Genomic DNA, 27,530 nt, shown 5'->3' with positions numbered 1-27,530 from the left:
CAAATGTGTGGGAGTGGCTGGCAGTCTTGCATTATACATTAGAGAAATTTTCCTATTGTAGAGTTATCTCAAATGCTTTGCTTGTACTATTAAAACTTTCCCAACTTCATACAAATTCTTAATGATGCTAAAAACATCGTATAAAACCACATTAAGGAACAAAATGATAAACAAAAAATGCAGCCAACTGGAGGTCTCACAGGAGCCAATTCAAAAGAAGCTGGCCTTGCAGAAGTACATACTTCATTCATATGTAGTAAGCTTCTTTGTCCATAACAGCAAATACAGGGCAATTGAATGCTGCTCAACATCAGTTCTTAGTACAAATCCCTATTCCTGGCTGAGACAGGATCTGTGGTCATGAGATAAATTGAAATTGCTTATAGGGCCCTTAAACAATTTGCTGTGAGCAATCGTGAATTATTACACATTTAGGTATGCAGACATGGCAACATAAGTTAGTTTTCTAAGGGTGGAACGTGACCATGCTTCAATCTCAGTGCCTTACTCAAACTTCATAAAAACAAGGAAATATGGATGTGAAGAAAATCAAAGTTGCACTGAAGGACACTGGACGATTCACAGGTGAAATGCAGTAGTTAATGTCCCCCAGACAAGTAGCCTTAGGCAAATGACTGAACTGTGAAAGAAATGAAGAGCGCTTTCTGGCTTAAAGATCAGCATTGCAGGGAGGGTCAGCAACAACATGCAGCAGTGCAGCTGCCATTCTCTACCAGAGATGCCCAGATAACATAAGTGCTCCATTAGCCTAAAGATTCGTATTCAACTTCTACTAATTGCCAGCCCCAGAAATCAAAGAAAATCTTGCGTGATAGCTTTTCAATACAAAGAAAAAAAAAAAAAAAAAAAAGCAAATGTCTAATTTCTACAGAGTATGAAAGTCATCTCTGCGTTACAACACGCCCTAACTCCATTACTCAAGGACTATTGGTTGCTTCCCTACATAAAGGTCTTAAAGGAGCACGACGGTGTTGTACCTACATGAACACTCACTGTGCAGCTCCACAGAAGATGAAGCCTGATAAGACAGGTTAACTCAGGTGCTATTTTTCTGATGTGCCTTCAAGTGGTGGCAACCAGACCTCTGCCAGTGAAACATGGAAAAATCCATGTTACCCCATTCAATGTCACACTGCTTTTCGTTCACATTTCTTCTTTCCGAATGCTTTCTCCCTCCCTTACAAGCAGTGCTAACCACATCACAGCACCACTGTCTATGTTACTAATAAGCTGCTTTACTTTTGTGTGATGAACGAATGGTAACGACAGAGTGCTGAATCTCCTGCTCCCTACAGTTAGAACATTCCCAGTACATTTGAAATGAGAAAGTTTGCAGCAATAAGAAAAAAAAAAAAAAACAACCACAAAAAAACCCCCAAACACTATCTTAAGAGTTTCTATTCATTGTTTTACAGCAGGAAAACTTTTGTCAGAATTTATTATAAAGGAATGGCACATGGAAACCAAATAAATAGTTGAATGGTTAACAGTATGCAATATAATACCACTAGATTTCAATTACATAAAAATTAAACTTTGGAACAGCATCAATATGAAAGATTTCTAAGAAAACCAGGACTCAGTCCAAGAACCTCAGATATCCATACATTGCAAAAACCAATCAACTCTGATGCTTGGTTAGTCCTGGTTTTATTCTGTGAGGGACCGCGTCCACTGAGAACTATGACCCATCCATACTGCTCCTAACCCAACTCCGCCCCATCGTATACATGTGGTTTTTCCAAGTGTCTAAGGGGGAGTGATTAGGAAGCACGAGGTATGAGTTGTGCTTCATTGTTTCAGAGGTTATAGCATTTTCTTCCTCATCTGATAACTACACTGAAAAAGGTTATGCAATTTAGCCTAAGGATGCTTCTTTCTAAAGCAGCAGTTAGAACAGAACAAAAAGAAGGCAGCGATGACCCCCAGCTCCCAGTAAAACCTCAGTTGGGTTTGGGAGGGTGGGGAAGTGGGGGCAGAAATTATGAGCTGGTTTACCATTAGATGGACAAACTGCCTGAACTAAAAAGTTGAAGCAAGGAGCGAGAACTTCAATAACTGCTGCAAATGACTTGGTCACTTTCTTTGTTGCCCACTCATCAGCAACGTGCAGACACACTAAGCTGGGTTCTGTTGGTGCACCTGGCCCAAAAAAGGAGACAGAGGGAGCAGCAGTCTGTGGGTTCTCAAGAGACTGCCTTGGGAGACTTACCACTCTCCAGAGCAGAACTTTACTGCGCTCCCAAAGACGCTGCTGTTTCTGGAATTGTCTACTGGTAAGATGGTCTTTACCTGTGGGACATATGCATTGCTTGCTAGAGAAACCTAGCTCACTGTTTAACTGTACGCTAAATCCAAGTCTTTGGATGGGATGAAAATGTAAATACATACATACTGTAGTTTTGAAATCTGTCAAACCAGTCGAATTATCTCATGTGTTTTTTAGATCAGTAGATACATCCACTGAAGTCAGGAGTGCTACGAAATATTTGAGGAAAACCAGCATTATATACTTGCATTGCATGACAAAATGTATCCTAAAATATACTTCTCTTGACATCTGCCACTGAAACTCTTCTTATGTCAACTTCTCCAGAGCATCAGAGCAATTAACAGAATTTATCTGCTATCCAGAGGCAAAAAGAAAAACAAAAACAGAAATAAAAATTACAAAAAAAATAAGCTTTCATCTTTGTTAAATTCCTGCCAACCACTTGAAATCTTGTTTATTTCTTCCATGAAATTAAAAACTTGGCACATCCGTAGATGCCACCTATCAACATTTCTTTTTCTCTAGAACATTCATTGCATATCAGAGATTCCCTTGGCTAGGATACTTTTGCTTAGTAGAAAACACTGCTATGAAGTAATACATAGTTCAATAAATGAATTCTCCTGGTATTTCTTGCAGCAATGGTTCCTCAAACTTAAATCGTTTGGAAATGGCTTTCTGCTCAGTTGCTTTTTCTTTTTCTGACTGCCTACATTGTCCCAGCGTATACGAAGCTACTACAATTAGCTCTTCTGTCATCATTGATTCTTCCTCTTCAGCTTTCTCAACATCTACAGGTTTTTCAGAGGCAGAATCTGCATTTTTCTGGATGACATCACCGCTCTCCCCTCCTGCACTCTTATTCCAGGCCCTGCAAGTAGGTTCATCACTTTGTTCTAACCAGGGGTGCTGCAGACATTCTTCAGCAGTTGCCCGTTCCCTGCAAAGGAATAAAGAAATGTCCCAGTGAACTTACTAAATTTTAAGATACTCACACACTTTTCTTCTAAGGAAATGAATGTACTAGACTGATAGAACTACTAAAAATGTTCTGATAGTTACTTTTTACCCCAAAAGACCAACAGTCCAAGAAGATGAACTGTTAATATTTGAAATAAAGGAGTTTATAAATCTTAAATACCAGTTTACCATATTTCTGAGCAACTGTCTTTTTCCTTAAATTTATGAAGATCGTGCCATATTAACATTCAAGTATTTCCACAAAAAAAAAAAAAAAAACTCCACAAAAAGCACCAACAAAACCCCACCAATTAAACCACCAAGATACAGTAGACGATTTTGGTGGTTGAGACGTCACGAGAAGAATTCTGGAACTTGCTCAGAAAGTACAACTTCTGTTTTGAGAGCTGGAACTTCCAATTTGCCTCCCCTATGAAAAGCATACTAATGAACTATGTAGGAGTAAGGTACTCTACTAATACATCAGAAACAGAAGGCTCAAAGCACAGCTCATGTAAGAGACACCAGCAGGGTACGCACATCGAAAGCCAGAATCCTGTACCACACTACACTGCATTTCCAGTCTCCTGAAATTTTCAGTTCTAATTGCTAAAGTTGAATACTGAACATGGAAGTCAGGAGGGATATGGAGAACTCTCTTAATGTGTATGAAAAGTAATAGTGCCTAAAGCTGCCTTATACTTGAAAAACAAAAATTCAAGTATTCACTTTAAAATGTCCGTGCATAGGACAGCTGAATAGCTGAGTATTATACTTACTCAGGTTTCTTCACCAGTAATGTTTTCATGAAATCCACAGCAGACTCTGATACGAGGTCAAAGTCTTCTCCAGAGTAACTTACATTCATTTGAGATATATTTAAGAATGTTTCTTGTTTATCATCCCCTAAGAAGGGTGATATCCCTGTGAGCATAATATATGCCAGTACTCCAATGCTCCTGAATTGAAAGCAAAAAACACAAAAACAGGTGTTTTGGGATTTTTTTTTTTTGGTCTTGGTTGTTTTCTTTTTAAGTTTTCCAACAGTGTTATGATGATCATTAGTTTGTTCAACTTACCACATATCGGTTGCTGTACTGATTGGGTCATAACTCAGAATTTCAGGAGCTATTCGGGGGAAAAAAAAGTTATATATTTTTTTCAAACACAGACATGATACTGTATTTAAGAGTGCAAAAGTAGGCACGTGGAAAAATTTTTAATAAAAGACTGTCACGCTTCAAGTGGCTTATAAATGGTATTTATATTCAAGTTACTTAAATTATTACTATCATTGGTTAGTTTCAGGTAAAAAGACGACTGCTTTTTATTGTCATCTTCAGAAGCAATGATCATCTCTTTACCAATTAAGAATGCTCTATACAAATCTCCTATTGAAAAATAATTTCAATATCCAACATCCCATATTGCAGCATGAAAACCCATACCCATAAAGAATATGCTATATAACTTAAGGTTATTTTCAAGCACGTTTTCAAAGCCTGAAACGATTTTACTTTTTAATGAAATGGATACAACACCCACGAGGCTAAAATACCATATTCAGTAAGAGTATGTATTTTTCAACCTCTCAGCCAAGTAATACTTGTCATCACTGCTCAGATTTGTCTGAAGTGCGTACTCATCTTCAGCACAAGCACAAAATTGTCAGTTACTAGTCTGGTGACCAGTATCAGTTTAATGACTTGATCTTCTGACACAGTAACTACACAGCCAGTGTGGCATTCATCACATTTTGAGAGAATTCTCCATTGCTGGTAGTACCCTCCTCCTTGAGGCTACACCAACGTTGTATGAACAACTTACCAACATATTCTGGAGTTCCCATAATTTCTCTTAATTCCTCACTGCTCTTCACTATCCTGGAAAGGCCAAAATCCACTATCTTTATGTCTCCCAGTGGAGACTTACTGGTTAGTAGAATGTTTTGTGGCTGAAAAGCAAAGCAAGCAGATGTTCGAGATGACCAAAATTTTATGTCTACGACATCATAGAACTGCATAATTCTTTTAGAATAACAATGATATGTTCCGTAACACATACAGTACCCAGGACTTTTATTTTTTCATTTTTAAATCAAAGGTGAACTTGAAGAGACAAACTGGCTCAAAGCAGTGGCAGGATTTTCAGTAAAGAACTGAAAATTAAGCATCTACCTTTCCTAGCTTAGAACTCATACAAAGACACACCAGTAGCTACCATTTAGCAAAAGGATATGAAGATCTTCACATTTGTACCTTTAGTCCTTCATACCACCTTTCTTCCCTCCTTGTTCCTTCCAAAGTTCCCTCCTTGTTTCTTCCTGGTATAAGATACCTTCTGTTTAAGAGTGTCCAAAAACACTCAAGTTCATGTTTTTTAAACTGTTATGAAACTTTTTTGACTATACCTGTTTAAAGAAACTCTGATGCGACTGACCTTAATCTTGTTCAAACAATTGTATTACAGAATACTAACTGAAGAACAGTGGAAAAAAAAAAAAAACACAAAAAAACAGCAGCCTGAAAAACAGGTTTTGAAGAGCATCGCTTTGGATAAGCTTGTTTACTCTGACATCACTAGATCTTGGCTGTCATTCCTCAACTCAAACTCTGTGGTCATTCAGAAGTCCCTCGCCTTCTATTTTGAATGGCAGCTGCTGAGTTTAAAAAATATTTTTTAAAAATCTTAAAACTTTAGACAGTGGGTCTTAGTTTTTTGCAACTTAGTTTTTTGAAGCATATCATTGCCAGACCAAGCCCCTGTCTCCCCACACTGGGCCAGTAAAACTGTGCTCTGTCATTAACTTCTGCCAGTAGTAACACTGACAGTTCGCACTGTGTTCACACTTCTGGTAAGCCTGACTTCCACGAAGGCTTTATTTTCTGAGAACTTGGATTGAAAAGGGAGGAGGACAAATGAGCATGAACACAGAAGCAAGCACTGAGGGATACAGCCCAACTGGATTAACACCAGTATCTATAGGTTTCTCCTATTCGCATTTTTTCATTCCCACATTGATTGTGACAGTGCAATTTCACATTAACATCTTTCCTCTTGATAAAAGAAATAAAATTGTACAAGAATACATTAAAATCTTGGCCCAGCTCTTCTTGCTAACAGACCTGAATAAATTCAAGTTCTTTCATTCCTGTAAAGTTAAGCCACATTATTTAAAAGGAACTCCAAGATGTCTATTTTCTGTTTCTAAGCGCATGCATTAACAGTAGTTTATTTTTGCTTATAAACTGGTGGCCATACAAAGGATTTTGGAGCTGTATATTACCATATGCACATTTTCTGTTCTGTATTTGTATTAGGAAAGCAAAGATCTGAAAAAAAAAATAAAAGGTGGCAATGCCTCCTAATTAGCCTCTCAGATGTTCTTCTCAGTGGGAAATTTAGTTATGTTCTGAAGAGGCAAAGAGAACACATGAGAAAAGCATTTGCTCTCTATATTTAAATGAGGAAAAGTTTTTAACAGCAAGAAACTGTCTGCAGTACAAACCAACTCATAACCCTAAATCTATTTATACTGAAATAACACCAGGTTCCTTCTTTTAAGGAACTTCTAAAAGGTTCAAATGAGCAACAGTCCAAACCCAGCTTTAAATGCTGCAGATGCTGTAGCTTTAGAACTACTGTCAACACTCAATTGCTCTAAAACTTAAAGAAAAGGAAGATCATTTCCATACACCTATAAAGTGATTTTTCCTTTTTACTTATTTATTTTTTACACTGCTCTAATATATCTAGGCTTGACAGTACATTGATCTCCTGCAAAGACCAGAGATACCCAGCCAGGCTAGAGTCTTGCCTACTAGCCATTTTGCACTCAAACAGCAATGACATGGCTAATGTAAACTGGCAGATAGCAGCATTTATAAGCCTTCCTCCCTACTGCAGAGAGGCTTAGAGGTTCCAGTTAAGATCCTTGTATGATGTATACTGAACAAAAGAAGACTAAATGGACCACTTCACAAGATCAGAATGCAGACAGTTCATGTTATATGGCCACACAAGTCTACCCTAATGCCATATTAGCATCTCAGAAACATGTACCTTAGGAAAGATGATAAAAAGAAAATGAATGGAGTTGTATTTTCCAGGCATACTATCAGCATCAGATTCTTGGCCTTTGGGAATCTGAGACATTGGTTGTGCCTCTAGCATCATGTATAAGTAACACCAGTGAAAAGCATAATTTGTTATTGCAAATGTTGGCTAATCTTACATCCCTCAGTAAATTAGATTAAGCTACTGTCACATGAAAGAGCACAGCTCTCTTGATGTTCTGAACTTCAGCATAAAGGACAAAGTAAGACAATACATACAAAGATCTGTTCTTTTCTAGCAATTTAGGTAAGTTGCACAGATCATTTATAACAAGTGCACTTAGTAAAATGGACACCCTTCAAACCTACCTTGCAAGTAGGTTTTGATGTCTTGTAAACTGATGATATAACAGCAAAATCCATATACTGCAAATTTTCCATTATTCTAGAAGTCTCTATCAGAATTTGGCCATAATATTTCTTGTAAGTTTAGTTGGCTTTCGAAAGAGTAAGACTAAGGATGCATAATTAAGGTAACCTGTAAAATTAATGAAGTTACCCATCTAATTTTACATAGAACAAGTGATACAATTTTTTTTTGCAGATAATTCTTAAATGAGGAAATTTTTTCATGAAACCCTTGAGTACTGCATTACATTTTGGCAGCTAATAGTTGACAGAAGTTTTGTCTGTTTTTACACATCTGTGCAGAGAAAACTGTACCCAAGCTTCCTGAAAACAGGAAGTACACAAGGAATTATGAGAACAAACTGGGAAAGTAGACTGGTTGGAATACCCTGACTACATTGTGTGTAAAAATAGTTAGGCATTCAATCTGAATTTGCCTGGAATACTGATTAAAAAAAACATGATACAGTTGAAATGTCCTCAACAGGACACTACCTCCATCATTCAATTATTCTACTTTCTGAACATTAGTATAAAGTGACACCCAAAGCATTTTCAAATGACAGCTCTATTAATTCCTCACAGCACACAACAACTTGGGATTCGTGCAGAAGGAAAAAGGTGCCTGTTGGGTGAGCAGAGTAATATATACTGCAGGACAGCACTGCTTGAAGCAGTTAATTGGCAACGTACAGCTTTATCTGTCTCAGACAAGCAGTAGCTAGTTCTTCCACAACTTACCTACTTTTTTATTTTAATTTACATTCTTTTCCATTCCTGACTAATTAAGTTTTACCAAACACAATCAAGTCAAAACAGCTGATGAAAAAAGAAGCTTCCCTTTCTCTGCAGCTTTTATGTGCCATTAAGAGGAGACGAAAGACACCCAACTACGCTCTCTGCTCACCCTGCAAATTAAATAAAATCAAAACAATGTTGCTGAATGATTTTTAATTTACACTCAGTAGCATTATATTTGCTCTTCTCTGAGACAAAACTGGATTATATGTTATTGTGTTTTGCTATTAAAAACAGATGAAGTTTCAGCCATGTTTCACAAGAGACACACTTTTGGAAAGAAATAATTGGGCATCAACCCTGCTAAGCCACATCAAAATACTCAGTTTTTCTCATATGAAAGTTTTGCAGCTAGCAAAGAGGCAGACAGAAGCAGCAGCAAGCTGTCAGCCTCACAGATCCAGCTGATCAGCTTTATAATACGAGACTGAGACAACAAGCTTACAGTTTCACCTTAACAGCCATTTTAACAAATTCTTCTAGGGGTAGAGCCAATGAGTTAATAAGCACATCACAAAGAGCAGCACATAATCATTATGTTTTAATAAAGCTAGCAAAGCAGCGCTGGGTCTTTTAACTCTGACAACTGGACATGTTTGATTTTACAACATCAGTTTTTTTTGATCAGTTGGAGTTTTTTAAACAAGCTTTCTTCTAAGCTTTGAGAAAGCTACTTGTTTGCAAGCTGGAATCAACTCTCCAGTGTACTTTCACAATTAAGTACTGTAATAACATAAATACACAGTAATTTCTTATTAGACACCCAGATGCTAAGGCTAAGGAACACCACAGCTTTAACTTCAAACATGTACAGAGATATACTGTCCACAAAAGACACGCTCTAATTTCACATACGTTTCTTCAAGGAAATTCAATGGAAATACTTTTTGCCAGCACAGCCTATGTACAGACAAAGCAGAGACCCTGAGTATCTCCTACAAACATACCAGAACTTCAGTCCTTTTGGACACTTACCACTTGCTAGGAAATTTTCATTAAATATTAGTACAATTATTTGACGTGTGTGACTAAATCAATGGGACTCCAGGGTGATTTAAATAAATGGTAATACAAACAAACAGATGAGATATTTGTGTACAAATATTACACACTTTCTGCTTTAGCTGATGAATAGTTCATGATTTTCTGCTAAATATAAGTACGTAGAGCTTGATACAGGAATCTACTGGTAGCTTTGTACCAAAATGCAATGAAGTATAAATAAGGATTCTGGCAACAGAAGACACATGTAGTTCCTTACCACTTAGTGAATAATAGAGGAATTAGACACGTAGGAGCATTAGAAAATTTTAACACAAGATGCTTTTAATACTGGTTTGCTCAGAAAAGTAGTTCAACCTCAGAGTAAAATTGCTTTATTTCATAAGAACATATGGATGAAAGCTGTATAAAATTAGTTTTAGCACTCTAAAAATGGAATATAATTTTCTGGACCCCTAGGTTACAACTTACATCTAAACTATATGCAATACTCTGGATTTCTTAGGACAAAGAAACCCATTTCTTATGATAAAATTGTGTCCTTAGTATGATGTGACCAGTAAGGAAGCCAGCAGTTAAGAAGTATGAAAAGTACTGCAACAATTTTACCTTTAAGTCAAGATGAACAACATTGTTTCTGTGCAAGAATGAAACTCCTTCTAAGATCTGCTTCATAAGTCGTTTCACATCTTTCTCTTTGAAGGCCTCCTCTCTTTCAGCAACACACTGGTCAAAGATTTCACCTCCAGCAGCACTACAGAACAGCATGAATGTTATTATTTCAAACACTAAGCTAGAGCACCCATTTTATTACACTAGCACAGAAAAGATCAGCAGGTGGTATCATCCAATGGTGATATTTTCAGTTATTAAACATTTTGCAAGCTCTGGTGGCCGAGGAAGACTTCCATACAGTATGCCAGCTTTCAAAAGAAGCAAAGATTAATATTCTGTGACTTAAGTAAAATAGATCCTACAGAAACTGTGGAGACTATTTTGGAAATATTAGTGACTGCTCAAGAGATGAATGCCACATTTGTTTAAGTGCAGTGCTTAACCAAGATGTGTCTTTTGCTATTTCTATTAAACTATATTACCTTTCATATAAACTATATGGAAATCCGGCCAGAGTAAGCTTTCATAAACCCAATGCAAAATAGTTCTGCTCCTTACCCTCCTCAAAACACTTTGTACAGACTCAGAAAAGCCCAAAGATAAAGTTTGTAATGGAGTTGTTTGTGAAAAATCTGGTGTACCGGGATGCGTTAAGTTTCTACACAGCTTTCATCTCTAAATATTATTGACAGTTTTAGCTCTCAGAGCTTGATTCCTTATCTTTTGCTTGTATGTGCTTAAATAAATAACAGAAGAAAAATAGGAAAATAACTAGGGATGAGTGAATGTTTTTCAAGTACTCCAAAGCAACATGCAAGATCATCTCTAGCAACAGAAATTGGCAAAACAGAGGCTCCATCTTAGAACAAGAACGGGCAGAACAGCATGAGAATGGGGTGTCTGCACACACGGACTGCTACTGCTCAGTGTGCAGATGAAATCAGCCTGTGTGAAATTCCATAATCACCTGAGTGACAGACAGTGACACCCCCCCGAGGACAGCTGCCTTCAGTTACCTCACACTGACTTTGCACAAGCATTGATCTTTACCTAACAACACCTTCTACCCTGGCTTGCTTTCTTATAATAAATTATAGTACCTAAGCCACCCAGAAGAGAAAGGCATTTTCAAACAAGGACCAGACAAGCAAACAAGGCAGTTCTATAAAATGGTGAATCTGGATTATGGACTCTGAGGGGAGAAAAAAAAATAAAATAAATCACTTAGAATATATTCTATTTTTTAATTTTATGAATACTAACTTGGTTAATGTGGCCCTTGTGCCTTTATTTCTTTTTATTTTACCTTACCAGTCCCATGTTATTTAAAACTCTCCCTGGAGACTGTCTTGCAAGAAAAAAAATAAATTTAGAAGATGGTTACAACTCAATTTTTTATAGAGAGCTTTGTATTTCTGTTCATTACATTGGCTAACTGACACAGCAGTACGATTTGCTTTATTAAAATAAGATTTTTTTTTTCTTCAAAGAAGCAGCTTATTTAACACTTTTCTTAAACCTGTACCAAAGATGATGGAAATAAAGAATGAAAGAATTTTTCATGAAGTGAGTGTTAATACAATTCTTCTTGAAAAATGCATATACTCCTGACACTGGTCAGTACATTTCTTCTGCATGTTTTTATTCAATTCAAGGAAAAAGGTAGCTATATTCCAGCTTTGGACAAGACTCAGATACTAATTACCTTTTAAAAATGGATGTGAGATCACTTATTCTAACATTTTAAATCACTTTTTTTTAAAAAAGCAACATCACTTGGAACTTCAAGATAAATATATAAAAACACCTTCTGTAATCAATAAAAGAATCAAATTCCCTTTTAAGAATGTCATAGTAGGTTACTTGGAAGACCGATTTAATTCCTTGTAGCACTACATTTTAAGGTACGTACAGTGATAGACCCTACTTCCAAAGTTACTGAGGTGTTTTACAGCAGCAAGGCTGGGGTTTTGCTGCAATCTCTCTGCCACTTGAAACAAGAGAAGCATTAATGCTGCCATTTCTGTCTATGCGACACAGGACTCGTTCCTCAAAACAGCTGCCAAACAGGGATCACACTTCTTTTTTCTTTAATAAGCTTTCATAAACTCAGCTGAGAATCAGCATGAGGTAGGCCTCATAAGGCCCTGTTTGCTGTATGCCTACTTAATACACATATGCTTACAAATTAGAACACTAAAAGTAGACACCGAGCTAAACCACAAGCTACCCAGAATTTTAATATTACACTTAAATAACTTTGAATTAATTTTCTTACAAACCAAGGCAAGAAGTTGAAACAAAATATCCCATTACTGAAAAGACAAGATAATACAAGAGTAGGAAACACTCGATACAAAAAATACTTTTATTTCTAAACAGTTTTAAGTAATCTGCAGTCCTTTGTTAAAGATGATGAACCCAGGCATCTTCAGAAGTGAGCCAAACAAATAAAGCCTTCAGACATACACATCCACTTCGTGACTTAAGAAACATGGCTGTACCAGCCACCATACAAATGTATTTTGCTTTACAAAGAAGTTTCACGTGGCAAAAAAAATGTTTTAACATGCAGTGGTTTCTTTTGTTTGTTTTTAAAATAAATCAACTTCTCTACTTAGGATGTAGATAGAAAAACTGCTTCCAGACAATTCACTTCATCTCAAAATTGCCACATTTGAACATATAATTAGTGATTCTTCAGAAGAAGATGGGAAATCTGCAAACTTCCTTACTGCAGAGCTGTTCCGTGTATTGTTGCTGTGAAGCCAGCTTAACTGACTCCTTTAAGCAAAACACTCTGCTGACTGTGGGCCAACTCAGTCACAGCGGTTTGAAAGCACAATGTCAAAATGAACTCCAAGAAGATTCTCCTACACATCTGTGCCAAATTTTGTAATGCTGCTTAACAGTATTTCCAACTTAGTTACTCAGTATTCCTGATCTAGAGAAGAGATGAAAATACCTGTAAGTACTTCAAGCACAACACTGCTATGACCTCAGCATTCACGAAGACCAAGAGTTCTTGGGTGCTGACCATGCACTCATTGTTTCCTCCAAGAAATCATCTTCCACTAAGTTTTTGCTTTTAAAGTGCTAATTATAAAGTAACTGCTCTGCAAGTTACTGGGTTCCCTGATCCTTCTCCACAGAAAATTTCCACAGGCAATAAAGAAAAGAATTGTCTTTAGGACAATAAATTACTTAGGTGAACAAGTCAGCTTACTCTGGAAAAGATGGATAAGGAAATGTTCAGGGGCACAACTTCTTCAAACTCAAGAATTGTTTAGAATATGTTATTTCTCTAGTACACATTCCCTTAGCAAGGTGTAGAAATAAGGTATGATTCATTTCCAAGCTTAAAAGCTGCAGTGACCAGCATTCCTTAGAAAGTCATGTATTTATGACAGTAGTGTTGTTGTACCACTAACTTCTATACAGTCTCAAGCTAAATCCGAGTGCTTTTAATCACGGAAACCTGCTAACATTTTGTTACTTCTTATCAGAATAATTGAAAAGCTAGAAGTCAGTTGAAGTCTAGAACATTAATCGTGGTTACAACTACACTGACTTTAAATTCAGTGGAGACTGAGCCTCTTCCTTTGAATGTTTTCATGCACTGTACAAAATTCTACATCCTGTTTCTTTCAAGTGCATTCACAGTACATTAACATTGTATTCTTCCTTGGTGAGGTGTGCCATTAGATGGCAAGTATGAGAGCAAACGTACTGAGAATTTTTGAAGTGTAGGGCTACCCTAACTTACCACTGTGCCCAAAGTCAGAGATGACTGAAAATCCATATCTGATGAGGACATATGAGTAGAAAAACGTTCAGACACATTGAACTGCATGGACTGCTTTCTTTAAGTTCTCAGTTCCCAGAGACATGTGTGGGAACCCCCCTGCCCCTGTGATCTTTCCTATCAAGGAGCCTAAGAGCTGAATGAAATGCAGAGTACAAGGTAACCATCAAAGTTTCTCCCTAAAAGCACCACTGTTGATCAGGTAGCTATCCAGCTCACATCCTGTTCTGTACATCCAACAATACTTCCCTAGATTTTGAAGTTACACACACATTTGTTTAAAATGTGACTCACTAACAAGCTAACATCTATTCCTAGCATAGATGTATAAGCATATAGTGATGAACACTTACAAAAATGCCTGCTCTGAAGCACCAGATGCACTGTTTTTTTTTTCAAAAGAATCAAAAGTCCTAGGTTGTACACAATTACTGAGCCCAAAAGTTGCAAGGAAGAAAGCAATTTTGAAATCTGAATGTTTTCTGGACTCTTATGTTTTTCACTAAACGCACAGGTTTTTATTAATTCCATTTTCACTAAAATAGAAAAATGTCACTCTGCCATAGGGTAATTCCAGGCTTTACATACCACCCCTTCAGACAAGCTTTTCAATTCTCTGCAGTTCATCTATTGCACATAACCTCAAGAAGTCAGTGTTTGCATGGATACAGAGTTCTGCCATCCTGCAGTTAAAACTAATGCTCAAGCATTGTTTTCCAATGCTTGGAACTTACATTAACACTATGTGGACAATTTTAAGTATGCTTTCTGTCAAAGCTAACAGTATTTTAAAGACAAACCCTCCATGTGATTAAGATTTCTGCCCGCAAAGGTGAAACAATAACAGCTCACCTCCCTTACAACAGATCCAACCTCAAGAGAGGAAACTTCCAAATCTTTGCAGATAAAGTTATTGGGCAACGATTAAGTATTTTTCTCCTTTCCATGATAAGGATCTGCCACACAGACCATGAAGCTTAATAGAAACCGAAATGCCCTGGAGAAGCTTACAATCCAGATATGTTCTTTAATCCTTTGCATACAGAATGTCAGAAATGTACTAGTGTTCATACCTGTGCTGTTGCAACACGCCTCTGGAACATGCTGACATTAAAGAAGCATCCAGATGTATTTGCTGAAGTCAGTGAAAGAGTGTTGGTTTTTTTTTAATTTACAACTCCAACACAGCTATTTATCTCTAACAAGGTATGACTGATGCATATAAAAATAATCATGATGCTAACTACTGAACAACCTAGTTAATACTTTGTATTAAAAATGTTTTGTAGGAGAACTGATTTCTAAATGAAAGCCAGCAATTATACATAACAATTATCACAATTTCCATCGCTTGTTTCAAGCTCTGAATTCTACTGCTTGTGTTGTATCTCTATGGGAACCAGAAATTTAAACTGTATTCCCATTAAATCTGTACTACCAGTGTTTAGAATATATATTTTTTTATCCCCAGTAATGGTAATCAGACTCTAGAAGCCCTGTTATGCTTTTGTATTCTAACAAAAACTGGAACATTTTATAAATCACTAACAGCATAACTGCACAATACAGAAAAAATATATTCAAGGAAGAAGCTTGCCTTCATAAATAAAACAACACACAGTCTAATTCCATTTCACTGAACTTCAAAGATGAAGTTTCTTTTGACTTCTGAAAAACATCAGATTAGGGCACAAGATTTCTCACCATTCATTTCTGGTGACAGAAAAGGGAACAGCTGTACAAACCAGACTGATTTAGCAGGTAGGTCAAGTCAGTTCTCAGCTACGAGCCCCATGTTACTCTCACAGTCATTTTAAATTCATAGAGTCTGAACATGATCTTAACTGAGCTGTTCAACAGCAAAAAGCATTTGCCTAACTCTTAGAATCTATATGAGGAAAAAATAAGGCTCTGGAGTATCAGATGAGCATTCACTGCTGCAGAAACTCCCAGTTGGACAAACTCAATGCAGGGAAGAAAAACATTTAAGTGTAGAGTGACAAGTTAAATTTCACTATTCAAGGTAACGTGGAATACAAGAGATTCAGACTTAAAATAGTTTCACAAGTCTTATTTTCTCCAAAAAGACAGCAGAGTGCTATATTTGGGACATGTCTTGAGTGCATGCTCAAAAGGTCTTCCAACAAATGCTGATACAGCTCTCTTGCCTTTTTCCATCAAGGGGAAGACAAGTTCTTGTCTGTATCACATGAAGAAAAAAGCAGTTAGTCAGTCTGCGAGCACTGAGCACGGGAGTGCTTGCAGTTCTAAGCTTACGTACTTCCTGAAAGAGCTTGCAGTAGAAACACTTAATAGTTTAACCAGATAAAGCAGCCAAGAGAAGGAAAATTCCTATGCTAAATTCCTTAAAAGTATCCTATCCCAGTTAACACTAAGTAAACTCCTGTTTACTTAAATGTTTACTTTGAGAAGTGTTACACTGAGAAAAATAAAAAATTCTGATGCTGGTCATCTTTGTCTACAAATAATTCCAACTCTTACTCCTCAAAAATCTGAACAACCCAACAACAAAAACAAACCCTAACAAAACATCTTCAAAGCTAACATTCTATTTAGGTTAATTTTGAAGATATTCACAGTTTTTCATTGAGGGTAGAAATGAGCTGCTAACTGCAAAGTTCTTCACTCTTGATTGCAGCAGGCTTCAATACTTTCACTTAAATATATGGCATTAAGTTTTAATACCTTTTTCAACACAGGTAAAATGAACAGACTTCACTCCATTTTGTCACTGCCAGTAACAGAAACTTCAGTGTCTGCACAGGTACTCACTGCTTTTCCCTGCATCTTCTGTTAGTGTGGAGCATACACGGTTCAGATTTCACTAAAAATTTCTTCATTAAGTATTTAGTTTATATTTCAGCTTGGAAAGATGCTATACAACTGGAAAATTTTTACATTCTGCTGTAGTTACAAGACTGCACATAACTTCCCGCAATACTGATTTTCTTGGCAATTTTTTGAGCTCCAGCAGGTAACAAGCAAGCAATAAAATTGTTTTTCACATTATCCATACGGGTGGAAAAGACTTTTATACTACAATTTTTAACAGATACTACTGAAAGTTATTCAGAAATTACTACTAGTACTTACTATTCCAGGACTAAAATCATCTCCGTTGCAGTTTCATAAACTTCATGCAGGTTAATGACCCAAAGGTTGCATTGTGCCAACTCAAGGACTGCAATTTCATGGATTATTTCCATCCGACAGTCTTGGCCCTTTCTTCTTTTTCTCATGAACTTTGCTGCAAACTCTCTTTCAGTGTCTTTTTGGATACATTTCTTCACCACTGCAAATTTTCCTCTGAAATTCAAGAAGAATTTTAGGTTAGAACTAAGTCCCTTATTGACAACTTTAGTATAATCCTTGTAAATTAATATTTCAGAAAACCTGAACTAAATCCCTCTTAAGGAACAACTTTACCATGTGCTCTAAAGTTAGAAAGATGCCTTGCTCAGCAATAGCCTCTACTCTAAAGAGTTAAGGTTACATCTCCATTAACAATAAGGATTTTAAAACAGAAAACTACAACAGCAAAGTATCAGTTCAAGTAACTCCAAATCTTCAAACATACAGCAGAAATGAACTGTGCTAGTTCGGAAGATTAAGATATCCTTGAACCTTTCATAAAAAGCTGGTAAAATGGAATACAAGCAAGAAAATTATGCTTTCTGTGACTCTACTCAGGCAAACTATTTGTCTGGTTACTATTTTCACCACTATATTCAAGGCAACAGCAGACAGCAGCTTCACTGAATAAGTGCTCAAGATCCCACCCTATTTATGCTGTGGAATATCCGTACTCTTCTCTGTGTTTTTCAAAAACAGCACCTCATGCTCTCACCATGACGTATCCGCAACAACAGCCACGGTTCTGATTGCTTAACAGTTCTCAAAAACTCCAATTGTCTCATTGTTTAAGGAACACAAAACATTTCAAGAAGTAGAGAAGCTTGGCCAACACAAAACATTCTAAGGGTTTTTGCAGCAATGACAGAGCGAATACAAACACACACTGCAGAACTGAGCACAGTGCTTAGCCCATGTTAATGGGTAACACTTCTGACAAAACACAGCGGATGAGTTACACTAAGCCAGCAGGTCCAGCTGAAAACACGCGGCAGCACTTTCAGAAGTCTTCCCCACAGCGTTTTGGGCTGAAGTACCCACTCTTAACCTCCCAAGCCTCAATTCCATTCATATAGCACCGATTTTTAGAATGAGAAGGTTTACGAATTAGTGCATCATCTAATGTGATGATGAATCCTCATCCCTTTAAGTATAGCCATCTTTTATAATTCTTACCATGGAGGTATAATGTTAGACAAAATGACCATTTTTACTTTTGTGTCAACATTTCCTTACAAAGCTGCAGGAATAGCTTGGAGAGCCTTTACAGTAAGTTAAATAAGGAAACAGAGTAGGGTAGGTGAAACTAACAAAATTAGAGTCCTCATCTCATTTGGAATACAATTACTTGAGCCTTGCCTTTCCTACGTCACAAGTTGAAACGTACAGAATTAACTCATTCAGCTCATGCCAAACATCTCACTCTCCCAGCTCCTAACCTAGTGACAGGCTGCTTTCCATGAAAAGTAACTGCTGAAAGCATTTGTGGTCACCCTGCTTATAATAGAAATTTGTTTCAAAACTGCCCAGCTGGAATTAAGTAATAAGCATCCTCAAAGTGGATATCTGCTAGCCAGGCTCACTAAAACAATCTAATTTATAACTACTGATACAGTCACAGTCATTTAGGAATGACATTTGGCATAAGCACCCATTATCTGCAGAAAAATAGGAATGAGAAAATAGATCAGAGCACACACACACATGAAGGCTGAAGCAAGAAAATGCTTTAAAAAAAGCTTTGCAAATGCATGAAAATACAATGGGATTTTGTAGCACTAGGAAGGTGTAATCCAAAGGTCACTATAAAATGGTTTAAAGAATACAGACCTTACCGCAGAATGCCATGGGAAGAACAGCCACCCAAAGCCCAACAGCTGTGTGCCTGCTACAGATCTGGCAAAAAACCCCGAATGTTTGTAGCACGTACAGCTTATTGAGAACACTGAAACATTCTAGAGACCATGCACTCCTGATCCCCAGAATGCTGCAAGGATAGTGTTTCTTTTAAGCAGAGCTCTAGGAAGCCTGTGATTAGTGTCATGTATAACAGTAAACATCCCTCCATCCCTGCCATCCTAACCACAATCAAGAGCAACCATCCTGATGTAGCCAAGGAAAAGGCTTTTAAGTTATTCCAAATGAATATGTGAGCCCTTATTACTTGTGTACAATGTAAAGTTACACATTTATCAAAAGTGCTCAAATTGCTACTGAAGCTGTGTTTCAGCACCAAATCCAAATAGTGCTCATGGAGAAAAGTAGCAGCCATTTCAAAAGAAGAAAGAAAAGTAATAATAAAAAAAAGAGATAAAAGAACAGAACTTGCTGTTAAAGGATCTAATTTTAATGACTAGTAGATGTGCAGATACTGTGCTGTAGATGTCTCTGTTCATTGCAGGAGAGTTGGACTAGATGGATCTTTAAGGGTCTCTTCCAGCTCAAAGGACTCTTTGATTCTATGCTTAACCCCACTATTCAGGTCATTGATAAAGATGTTGAAGAACATCAGTCCCAAGACTGAGCCCAGGGAACAAAAGTCAGCACCAGCCTCTACCCGGACACATAGCTATTGGGCACAACACTATGGCTGCAACTACCCAACCAATTCCTTATCCACTGAGTAGTCCACCTTTCAAATCTGTATATCTCCAATCTAAGGACTAGCATGTGGCACGGGACCAAATAACAGTCCTTGCAGAGGTCCAGGCAGATGACATCAATTACCCTTCCTCTGCCCACCAATACAGTCATACCATTGTAGAAGGCTACCAGATTGGTCAAACATGATCTGCCACTGGTGAAGCCCTGCTGGCTGTTTCAGATCACCTCCTCATCTTGTATATGCCTTAATATAGCTTCTAGGACAATCTATTCCATGATGTTCCCAGGCTCAGATGTGAGGCTCACCAGCCTTTAGCTCCCTGAGTGTTGCCTTTATAGCCTCCAAAGGTACATTTTCCTTCTGAAAGAATGACTCTCTAGTACAGAGTCAAAAGCTTTTAATTCTAGCACCACTGAAGCATCTAGTAAGAGTAGTTCAGAAATGTTTAAAATCTTCCAATTGGCAGAGCATTGTTTTGAATTACATACAAAACCTATCTGGAAGCAAGTTAATTAGCCTAACGAGCTCAACGTTGCCGATTTATCACACACTAGTCACTATGGAAATAAAACAAAATTCAGGTAAGAGGAAGAAACAGCGAGAGACCCTGGTGTGCAGCCACACTCATGCTGTTGACTGCACTGGACAGAAGTTGGCTAGGTGATGGAATTGAAAGGAGACCGCACAGGAGTTCTGCTGGCTGACAAGTATTTATTACAAGTTGTTCAAGGCTAAAAAAAAAAATTAAAAAAATTGCTTGACACAATACCTATAGCTATTATAATACATAAAGCTATTATCATACCTAACCACTGTCTGTAAAACTCACCTTCTCTTCATACAATCCCAGAAGAATCTGACTTGACAAACGCGATACTTGTAACTGACAGAACTAATCACTATGCACCTGTTTAGATTCACATTTGAGACTACTTCAGAACAAAGAGATTGTCCACTGGAAAAAAAATAAAATCAAAGTAAGAACTTAAGCCAAGAGATAAATTTGTATTTCCCTTTCGATAGAGCCGTGTAGTAGGCAGAAATAAAGACAGGTATGAAAAAGCTTTCCCACAGAGTACACCCAGATGCTGCATCTTTGTGTTTCTTAAGATGTTGCTCATCAAAATTCCTTTCAAGAAACAGATCTGCTATTAAACTGTGAAGACAGCATTACCAGTTTAGCTATGTGAAGAGGAGCTACCAGGGAAGAAGGAAGCTATGTTAAGAAGGAGCTACATTGAAGGAAGAACAGTTTTGAGAGGTAATATTTCATGTTCCTCTCCTAAGTTAAAAAGTGACTATCAGTTATCCAAACAAACAAAAATGCTTTTAAGGGGGACTTAAATAGAAAACAAGTTGTTCTCAGTCTTCACAAGAGCCTCAGTCAAGAATTATGATTTAAGATATCATATCTGATCATAAAGAAGCTTAATGTCATCTTTCAAGACTGCCAACAGAATTAGCATTATTTTATCTGGCACATAGTATGGCTGAAAGGAAAAGCCTCGCATCACAAATCAAATGTCAAATCAGATAAACAAGAGCATTTATGTCACACCAATTAATTCTGGTTGTCATAGGCTCGGGGAAACAGAGAACTAACCTTACTGTAATAGTTTTAAGATGTGCTAAAAAGCACTGTCACTACTACAGATATTAGCAACTATTTTAATATGCTTATTTTACAGAAAGGTTAGAAAAATTTTCTGAGATCCATAACACTATATGCAATTTATTACATAATTCGTGTCAAACATTTTTTCCTGGGGGTGATTTTTTAATACAGTTTTAGATTTCCAAAGAGCCGGGTGAGGGGAGGTTCCATTTCTATGTTCGTGAATATTTGTTCACATAATTTTATTCTCAAATGGTGGAGTCAGCTGCTTGCAAGTCTTGCCTTCACCTTCTCACTTCCCCAACAGTTTCACCTACGCCAACAGCTGCTGAGAAATGTGACAGCATACCTCTGCACCCTTACTGAGACACCCAACTGTACAAGAATCACATATGACTAACATCTGAACCCCTGAAAGCTACCTGAGAAGCAAGTTTATGCCAGAAATTCTGGAAAACCAATTCAAGAGCTAGGCTACCTTTCCATGAAGCCATAGTAAAAAAAAAATGAAGAACATAAGATTATTTTGTTCAGTTTCCCTCAGATGATTAAAATGGTTACTCGCGGTCTGGGTGGAGAACATGCTTGTTTATTAAAAAAAAAAAAAAAGTGGAATGAGGAAAATCAGCTGAATTGAACTTGATATACCTTTACAGGTATGCACTGCACATATTTCACTGGCAGAAGATTGCTTGGTTTAGAGCAGTCACTTAAGAATACTCTTATGTTCCAGAGAAAAAGCAGTGCCAATTGTTCAAGCCTTTTTCCAACTCATCTCTAGAACCAGGAGTGTTATTTTTAGTACAGAAATTATGGCTACCAACATGTGCCTAGCTTGCTTTACATTAAAAGAGCGCAATGCCACATCAACAAGCTGAAGAATTAATAGCCTAGTGGTATTTTGTGTGCAATTATCCAAGGGGTATTTTGTTGAGGAAAAAGAGCAAAATACCTGAATACAATTATATGGGACACTTCAAAGAAGCTTTAGGTAATGTGAATCAGCGACAAGAAATTTTGATTGAGGCCGTTTCTGGAATATGGAGCTCAGACATCCAGAGGATGCACTGTACGCATACTCAGAAATATGCATCAAGGCTGACACCACAAAAAAAATTAAAATATCGTTCCTGATTTTACAGTAAAATTACACAGATGATAAGGGTAAAGGTCAAGCAACTGTTGCCTTGTCCTGCATACACAATACTTTGGATTAGCTCATCTCAAATGAGTACTGCTGAAATGGTTTAAGAGCGTGCTGACCAGAAGTGCCATCCTTACCACATTAAACAAAAAGTTTGACATTAAACATCATACAACATCAAATGAAGTTGTATCTGTGAACATTCTGATTTGGGGACAATAAAATTAATATGGCTGAAGACTAGGCCAAATGTCAGCAACTTAAGATTCCCATCCATTATAGCCATGCTTTTGGCATTTCCCCTGAATTCACTGCTAGAAAAAGCAGGTTCTATTTGGGTATACTTGCAAAGGCGTGCTCAGCATCTAAGCCAGGCCTATTTGAGTACACAGGCTTTACATCCCGAAAGCCATTTTCTCCTGCAAGCAGAAATAACAAAGCCTGCTTTCCTGTAGTCTTGTACCAAAGTTGTTTCAGTGACACCACAACCAGGTTCCTCCCCTACTAACCTGCGGTCCTTCCAGCAGTGCTTGTCCAGAACCGCCACCCCTGCCAGCCACCAGGCCCTGCATCTCTCCTCCCCATTTTCTGGTCACCACATGGCCCCAGCTGTGTGCCTGTGCCCCTGGCCCCTGCCCACCACCTGCACATGCAGGAAGGGGAAGCAGAGCACAAGGCTCCTTCTGCAGACCCACACTGACAGCCGGGCTGGAGGCCAGTGAGCAGTGTCCCGATGGGCTCATACACCCAGCTTGTGCCGTATCTGCTGCCTGCTCTCTCCTTCAAACCCCATGTGTACAGTTCACATTCTCTTCAGAATTCCCATCTCAAGTTCAGCTTTTAAGCGCTTCCCTTGTTACGGGAAAAGAGATGGACACAGAGTGTATGAACTTTCTTTTCCATAGCTGTTTCCTGAGCACATTCAGCCGCCAAATTACATGAGCTCTGTGAGCAAGGGTTGCCCTTTGTCTTAGGCAAAACCTTGTCCTATTTGGTTGCTAATTTGCCCAAGCCCTTTGCAAATACAGACCTACTCAAAAGTAAATGTTTGCACACTCTGTAAGCAGATAAAAGCAAAATAATTTCTGCTAAGTGTATGTTATCAACAAAACGCCGTACAAAGAGATACGAGTGTCAGAGTGACTTTCTAGGTGCCTTTTTAGTTTGCCACAATGGATTAGCAAAAGTTTCTCTTTAGTGGAAGTACTCTCACATGTGTGAAGTACTCACTTTTTTTTGACAAATCTAGCAAAAAAGGGTATTTGAAATTGAAGGAAAAGCAAACACACAGTCAGAAGTATGGACTTCTGTACTGGAAGGGAAGTTGAAAACCTTTGTGGAGGTAAAGAGAGGGAAGGCAGTTGGAACTGAAACACATCCTGCTACTGCAGAAAGGCAACCTCGGAACAGACACGTAACTCATCCCAACACAACTACAGGTGCGGAATCAGCCATTACATAAAGATCACCTTTAAGTACAGCTTCAGCCACCGGTGACCCCACACAAACATCCCGAGAACTCTTCGCTCAGGGTCTGCTGTCTGCATCCTTGCTCACAGCACAGAAGCACTCACTGCAGTAAGTGCCTGTGTGCACCAGAAAGAACCCTCACCAGTTCTTCAGTTAGGCCAACGGCCGCCCAGCTCCCAGTGCAATCCCTTACTTCAGGGCAGAGCGGCAGAGTTTCTGAGAGCCGCTGAGCTTTGAATCTAACCGAGCTCAGCCCCCCGCGCCACCTGCACCGAGCCGCGGGCTGAGCGCCGTAAGGCAGCGGGGCGGTGTGCCACGGTCAGCCCCGCCGCACAGCTGGGCGCCTGGGAACGCAGAACGAGAGCTCATCTCGCAGCACATCCTGCCGTGTTTCACCTCATCTTCGTGAACGGAAAACCGCCTCTTCCCCATCGCGGTGCCTGGCCCGGCGCCGGCTCCGAGCGGGGCTCAACGCCCTGCAGCTGCCCTCGCGGCGGCCGCACACCCACCTGCCGAGCTCCCTGCCGGGGCTGAGGCTGTAGCGCTGCTGGAATGGCTCGGTGCGGATAGGCGTGCGGATCTCCGTCAGCAAACCGCCTCGCCTTCGGCCCCGGCCGGCAGCAGGCTGAGCCAGGCACTCGTCGCGGGAGCGGCCGGGCGGCGGCTTCTCCTCGGGGCTCATAGCTTCTCCCGTGACGGTGGGACGCCTCTTCCCGCCGCGCTGCGCCCCGACTCAGCGCGGCTCCCACCCCCCGCGCCCGTCAGAGGAAGGAGGGGCGAAGCGCGCACGGCGCGGCCGACAGGGGGCGTGGCTGCGGGGCCCCGCCCTGCCGCCCTCACCTTGGCGTGCGGGGCGGCGCGGCGGCGGGGCAGCGCCACCTGCTGAGGGCGGGAGTGGGGAGCGCGGTTATACGAGGGCTGCCCTGAAAGTAATGCAGTTTTGTTGTCCCGTGGCAACAGGGGCGGATGTCGGTGGTATGGCTGCAGGGATTGAGCCTTCCCACCATGATGCTGTTATACCGTGTGGCAGGTGCCAGCAGAGGGGCAGTCCGACAAATTGGCATCTGACATGGAAGTGTATATGAAGCAAAGCAAAATTTCTCCCTGAGGGAAAAATGGCACCCGTTGATATTCATCGATGCTTGCTGAACGTTTATGGGGACCAGAGACTGGATATGAGCAGCAGTGGCGACAGCGGGTCCTCTCATGCAGGCTCCTGTTCATCACTGGCAAAAATACAAAGCTGATGTTGGTGACAATGCTGAAAAATAGTGTTCTGTAGCTGAGAATTTGCTATATCAAACAGGGCTATTGTGCTCTTTGTATCTGCTGTGATTTCCGTGGAAATAAATAGGAGGCATTACTTTCAGAGCAACCTACGTATATAGCTGTATGAGAAGTCCATAGTTACAATTTTATTTTGTGTGCTTGTGAAGTTGTTGTTTTTTGCCACTGCGCAGGTGGTGAAAATAATAAATAATATAATAAATATAAAAAATAAAAATAAAAATATATAAATATATAAATATATAGTATATAAAAATAATAATATAATAGAGAAGATATGGGAAGGGGAGAAGACACAGGATTGATCTAGTGTGAGAGCTTTCATGCTACTGGCACATAGGCAGGGCAGACATGTGCTCCTTCGCCAAGGATGGAGTTTGTTTCCGTGGTTGTTTGACTGATGGGCAGAACTGGGAGAGGCTTGGGATGTAGCCTCGGTGACCCTTCGCTGCTTGGCTTCCCTAGCGTCCTGACGTGCTGAAGAGAACAGTTCTGTGTGGCAGCTGCTGGCCCAGGCAGTCCTGCTGCATTTGCCTCCATTCAGGGCACAGCATCTCTCACAGCCAGGGTCTAGAGCATGAAGGAGGAGTGGTGCGTGAGGAAGCAGGCCAGCATGCAAGGAAGGATCCAGGCCAAACCCCAGTTGTTAATTGGTGAAGATTCAAACGGGAGAACAACTGCTGACAAGGTGTTTCTCTGAAATTCCCTCGTTCACTTAATGCCAAACCTGCTTTGCAGGATTAAACAGCTGAAGAATAACTTCCAGAACCAGAATAATGGAGAGTTTGAGACTTATGGTACTGATGTGCTTTCCACTCAGAATGTTGTTTAGATTGTCGAAGGGCCAGCCTGCTTCTGCCAAACAATAAACTCGGATTAAACGGTGGTTAAAAATTGTTACATCTGAAAGTACGTTCAGAGGCATTCACTATGGAAAAAGTACTGTTTTCTGAAAAAATGTTCTTATCTTAAAAGCATTTTAATCATAAATAAAGCTTTCAGATACTTAATTCTTGTAATCTTTTCTACTTCTTCACACACTAGGAGAAAAAAAAGAAGAATCTGCAAAGAAAATCAGTGGAAAGAAGCACGATTGCTGATTCTGAAATACAAATAGAGCATCCTTAAAATACTTGGGGATTTTAAGATTCTCTGGCCAAATTTATAGTAAATCGTATGTTTTAGATAATTTAATTCCTTTAAAAATTTAGCAATTGATTCTGTATACAAGAAATCACAGGCTTTCATGTTTAGGACATATGTTTATTCAGACAAATTTAAAATATCTTTGCATCTAAATAATGGAGAATTCTGAATGTATTGTTTCCCTTTATGTGAAAGAACTTTTATTCCATATTGCACATAAATTTATCTGTTTTTCTTCCATAGGATAGAAAATACTAGTGACATCAGAAGCCCAGTGTCTTAGAATAACAGAAAGATGGATCTGTTGTACTTTTAGACAGAATTATCCAGAAGATATGACAATGACAGAAAAAAATGTGCTTTGCTATCTTTAAAACTGACCAAAATAAAATCATCTCCCTCTTTACTATGCACTAGCCATAGAACAGACTGTGATTTGCTCAGCAGTGCCAGAATATTATGGAGTTGATACATGGAAACATAGTTTTCTCTATAGAAAGAATAAACATACTCTTCCTGACTCGCTGTAGGTTTACCTGTGTATTAAAATAGCACTTGCAGTATTAAATACTGCAGCACAAGCTTATACGCGGGGTTCAAAGAAGAAGAAGCGTGTGTGTGGATAGTGTTTGATTTATTTGCAGATAAGCAAACAGATGTATCTAGGCTGGTTACTCTCATGTATTACCTCATGTATGAAAAAAATATAAATTCTTTTTGTTTGGATGTTTGGCTTCAATCACTGCAACATTACCTATTGTATGATCAATTGTACCCGGATGGCAGAACATTGGTTTCAGTGTATACAGATAACTGTCTAATATTTCAATATATTTTTTCTTTTCTGCCAGCAGCATCCTAGGAGTTCATTCTCATGGCAGTGTTTGCCCTGCAGGCTGATGAGCAGGAGGTAAGGTGGAAGACCCACTACCAGTACTCTGTTTAAAAGAATGCTCTTTTCCACCAAAGTCTGTGTGCGTTGGAATGAAGCAGAGATCTCATTTCTGCTCCAGAGATGTGTTACATAGGAACGTAAGTTCTGCTTAGCTGTATTATCTGACTTCAGCTTGGTCTTCACAAAGCTTTCCCCTTTCCAATATGAAAGTGTTTAGACAACTTGTACCCGACCATCCTAAATGAGTGTCATCATCATCGTGATCCATGTATAACAGAA

At 38.9% G+C, this 27,530-nt stretch overlaps 1 protein-coding gene across 1 annotated transcript; it reads right to left on the bottom strand.

The window, feature by feature from the left end:
* Positions 1-1,442: 1,442 nt before the first annotated feature.
* On the bottom strand, positions 1,443-24,703 carry STK17A (serine/threonine kinase 17a). The gene is made up of 7 exons (XM_085226722.1): positions 24,433-24,703; positions 17,051-17,263; positions 10,126-10,270; positions 5,081-5,207; positions 4,333-4,381; positions 4,033-4,212; positions 1,443-3,233 (listed from the first exon to the last, which is right to left on the bottom strand). Exons 1-7 carry the CDS (start codon positions 24,603-24,605, stop codon positions 2,900-2,902), a joined length of 1,221 nt encoding a protein of 406 aa, XP_085082848.1. The 5' UTR covers positions 24,606-24,703; the 3' UTR covers positions 1,443-2,899.
* Positions 24,704-27,530: the final 2,827 nt, after the last annotated feature.

The sequence above is a fragment of the Meleagris gallopavo genome, chromosome 6 (assembly GCF_905368555.1).
Source record: "Meleagris gallopavo chromosome 6, MGAL_WU_HG_1.1, whole genome shotgun sequence".
Lineage (NCBI taxonomy): Eukaryota > Metazoa > Chordata > Aves > Galliformes > Phasianidae > Meleagris > Meleagris gallopavo.
This window is presented reverse-complemented; position numbering and strand designations above follow the sequence as displayed.

What these genes read in the sequence shown, in the direction of transcription:
- STK17A (XM_085226722.1), bottom strand. Translation starts at nt 24,605, where the DNA reads ATGAGCCCCGAGGAGAAGCCGCCGCCCGGCCGCTCCCGCGACGAGTGC. An exon ending in ATGATTTTAGTCCTGGAATA is followed by an intron (nt 10,271 to 17,050) that starts GTAAGTACTAGT and finishes GCTGTTCTGTAG; the next exon opens with TGCTGCTGGAGGTGAAATCT. An exon ending in AGTACAGCAACCGATATGTG is followed by an intron (nt 4,213 to 4,332) that starts GTAAGTTGAACA and finishes CTTTCAATTCAG; the next exon opens with GAGCATTGGAGTACTGGCAT.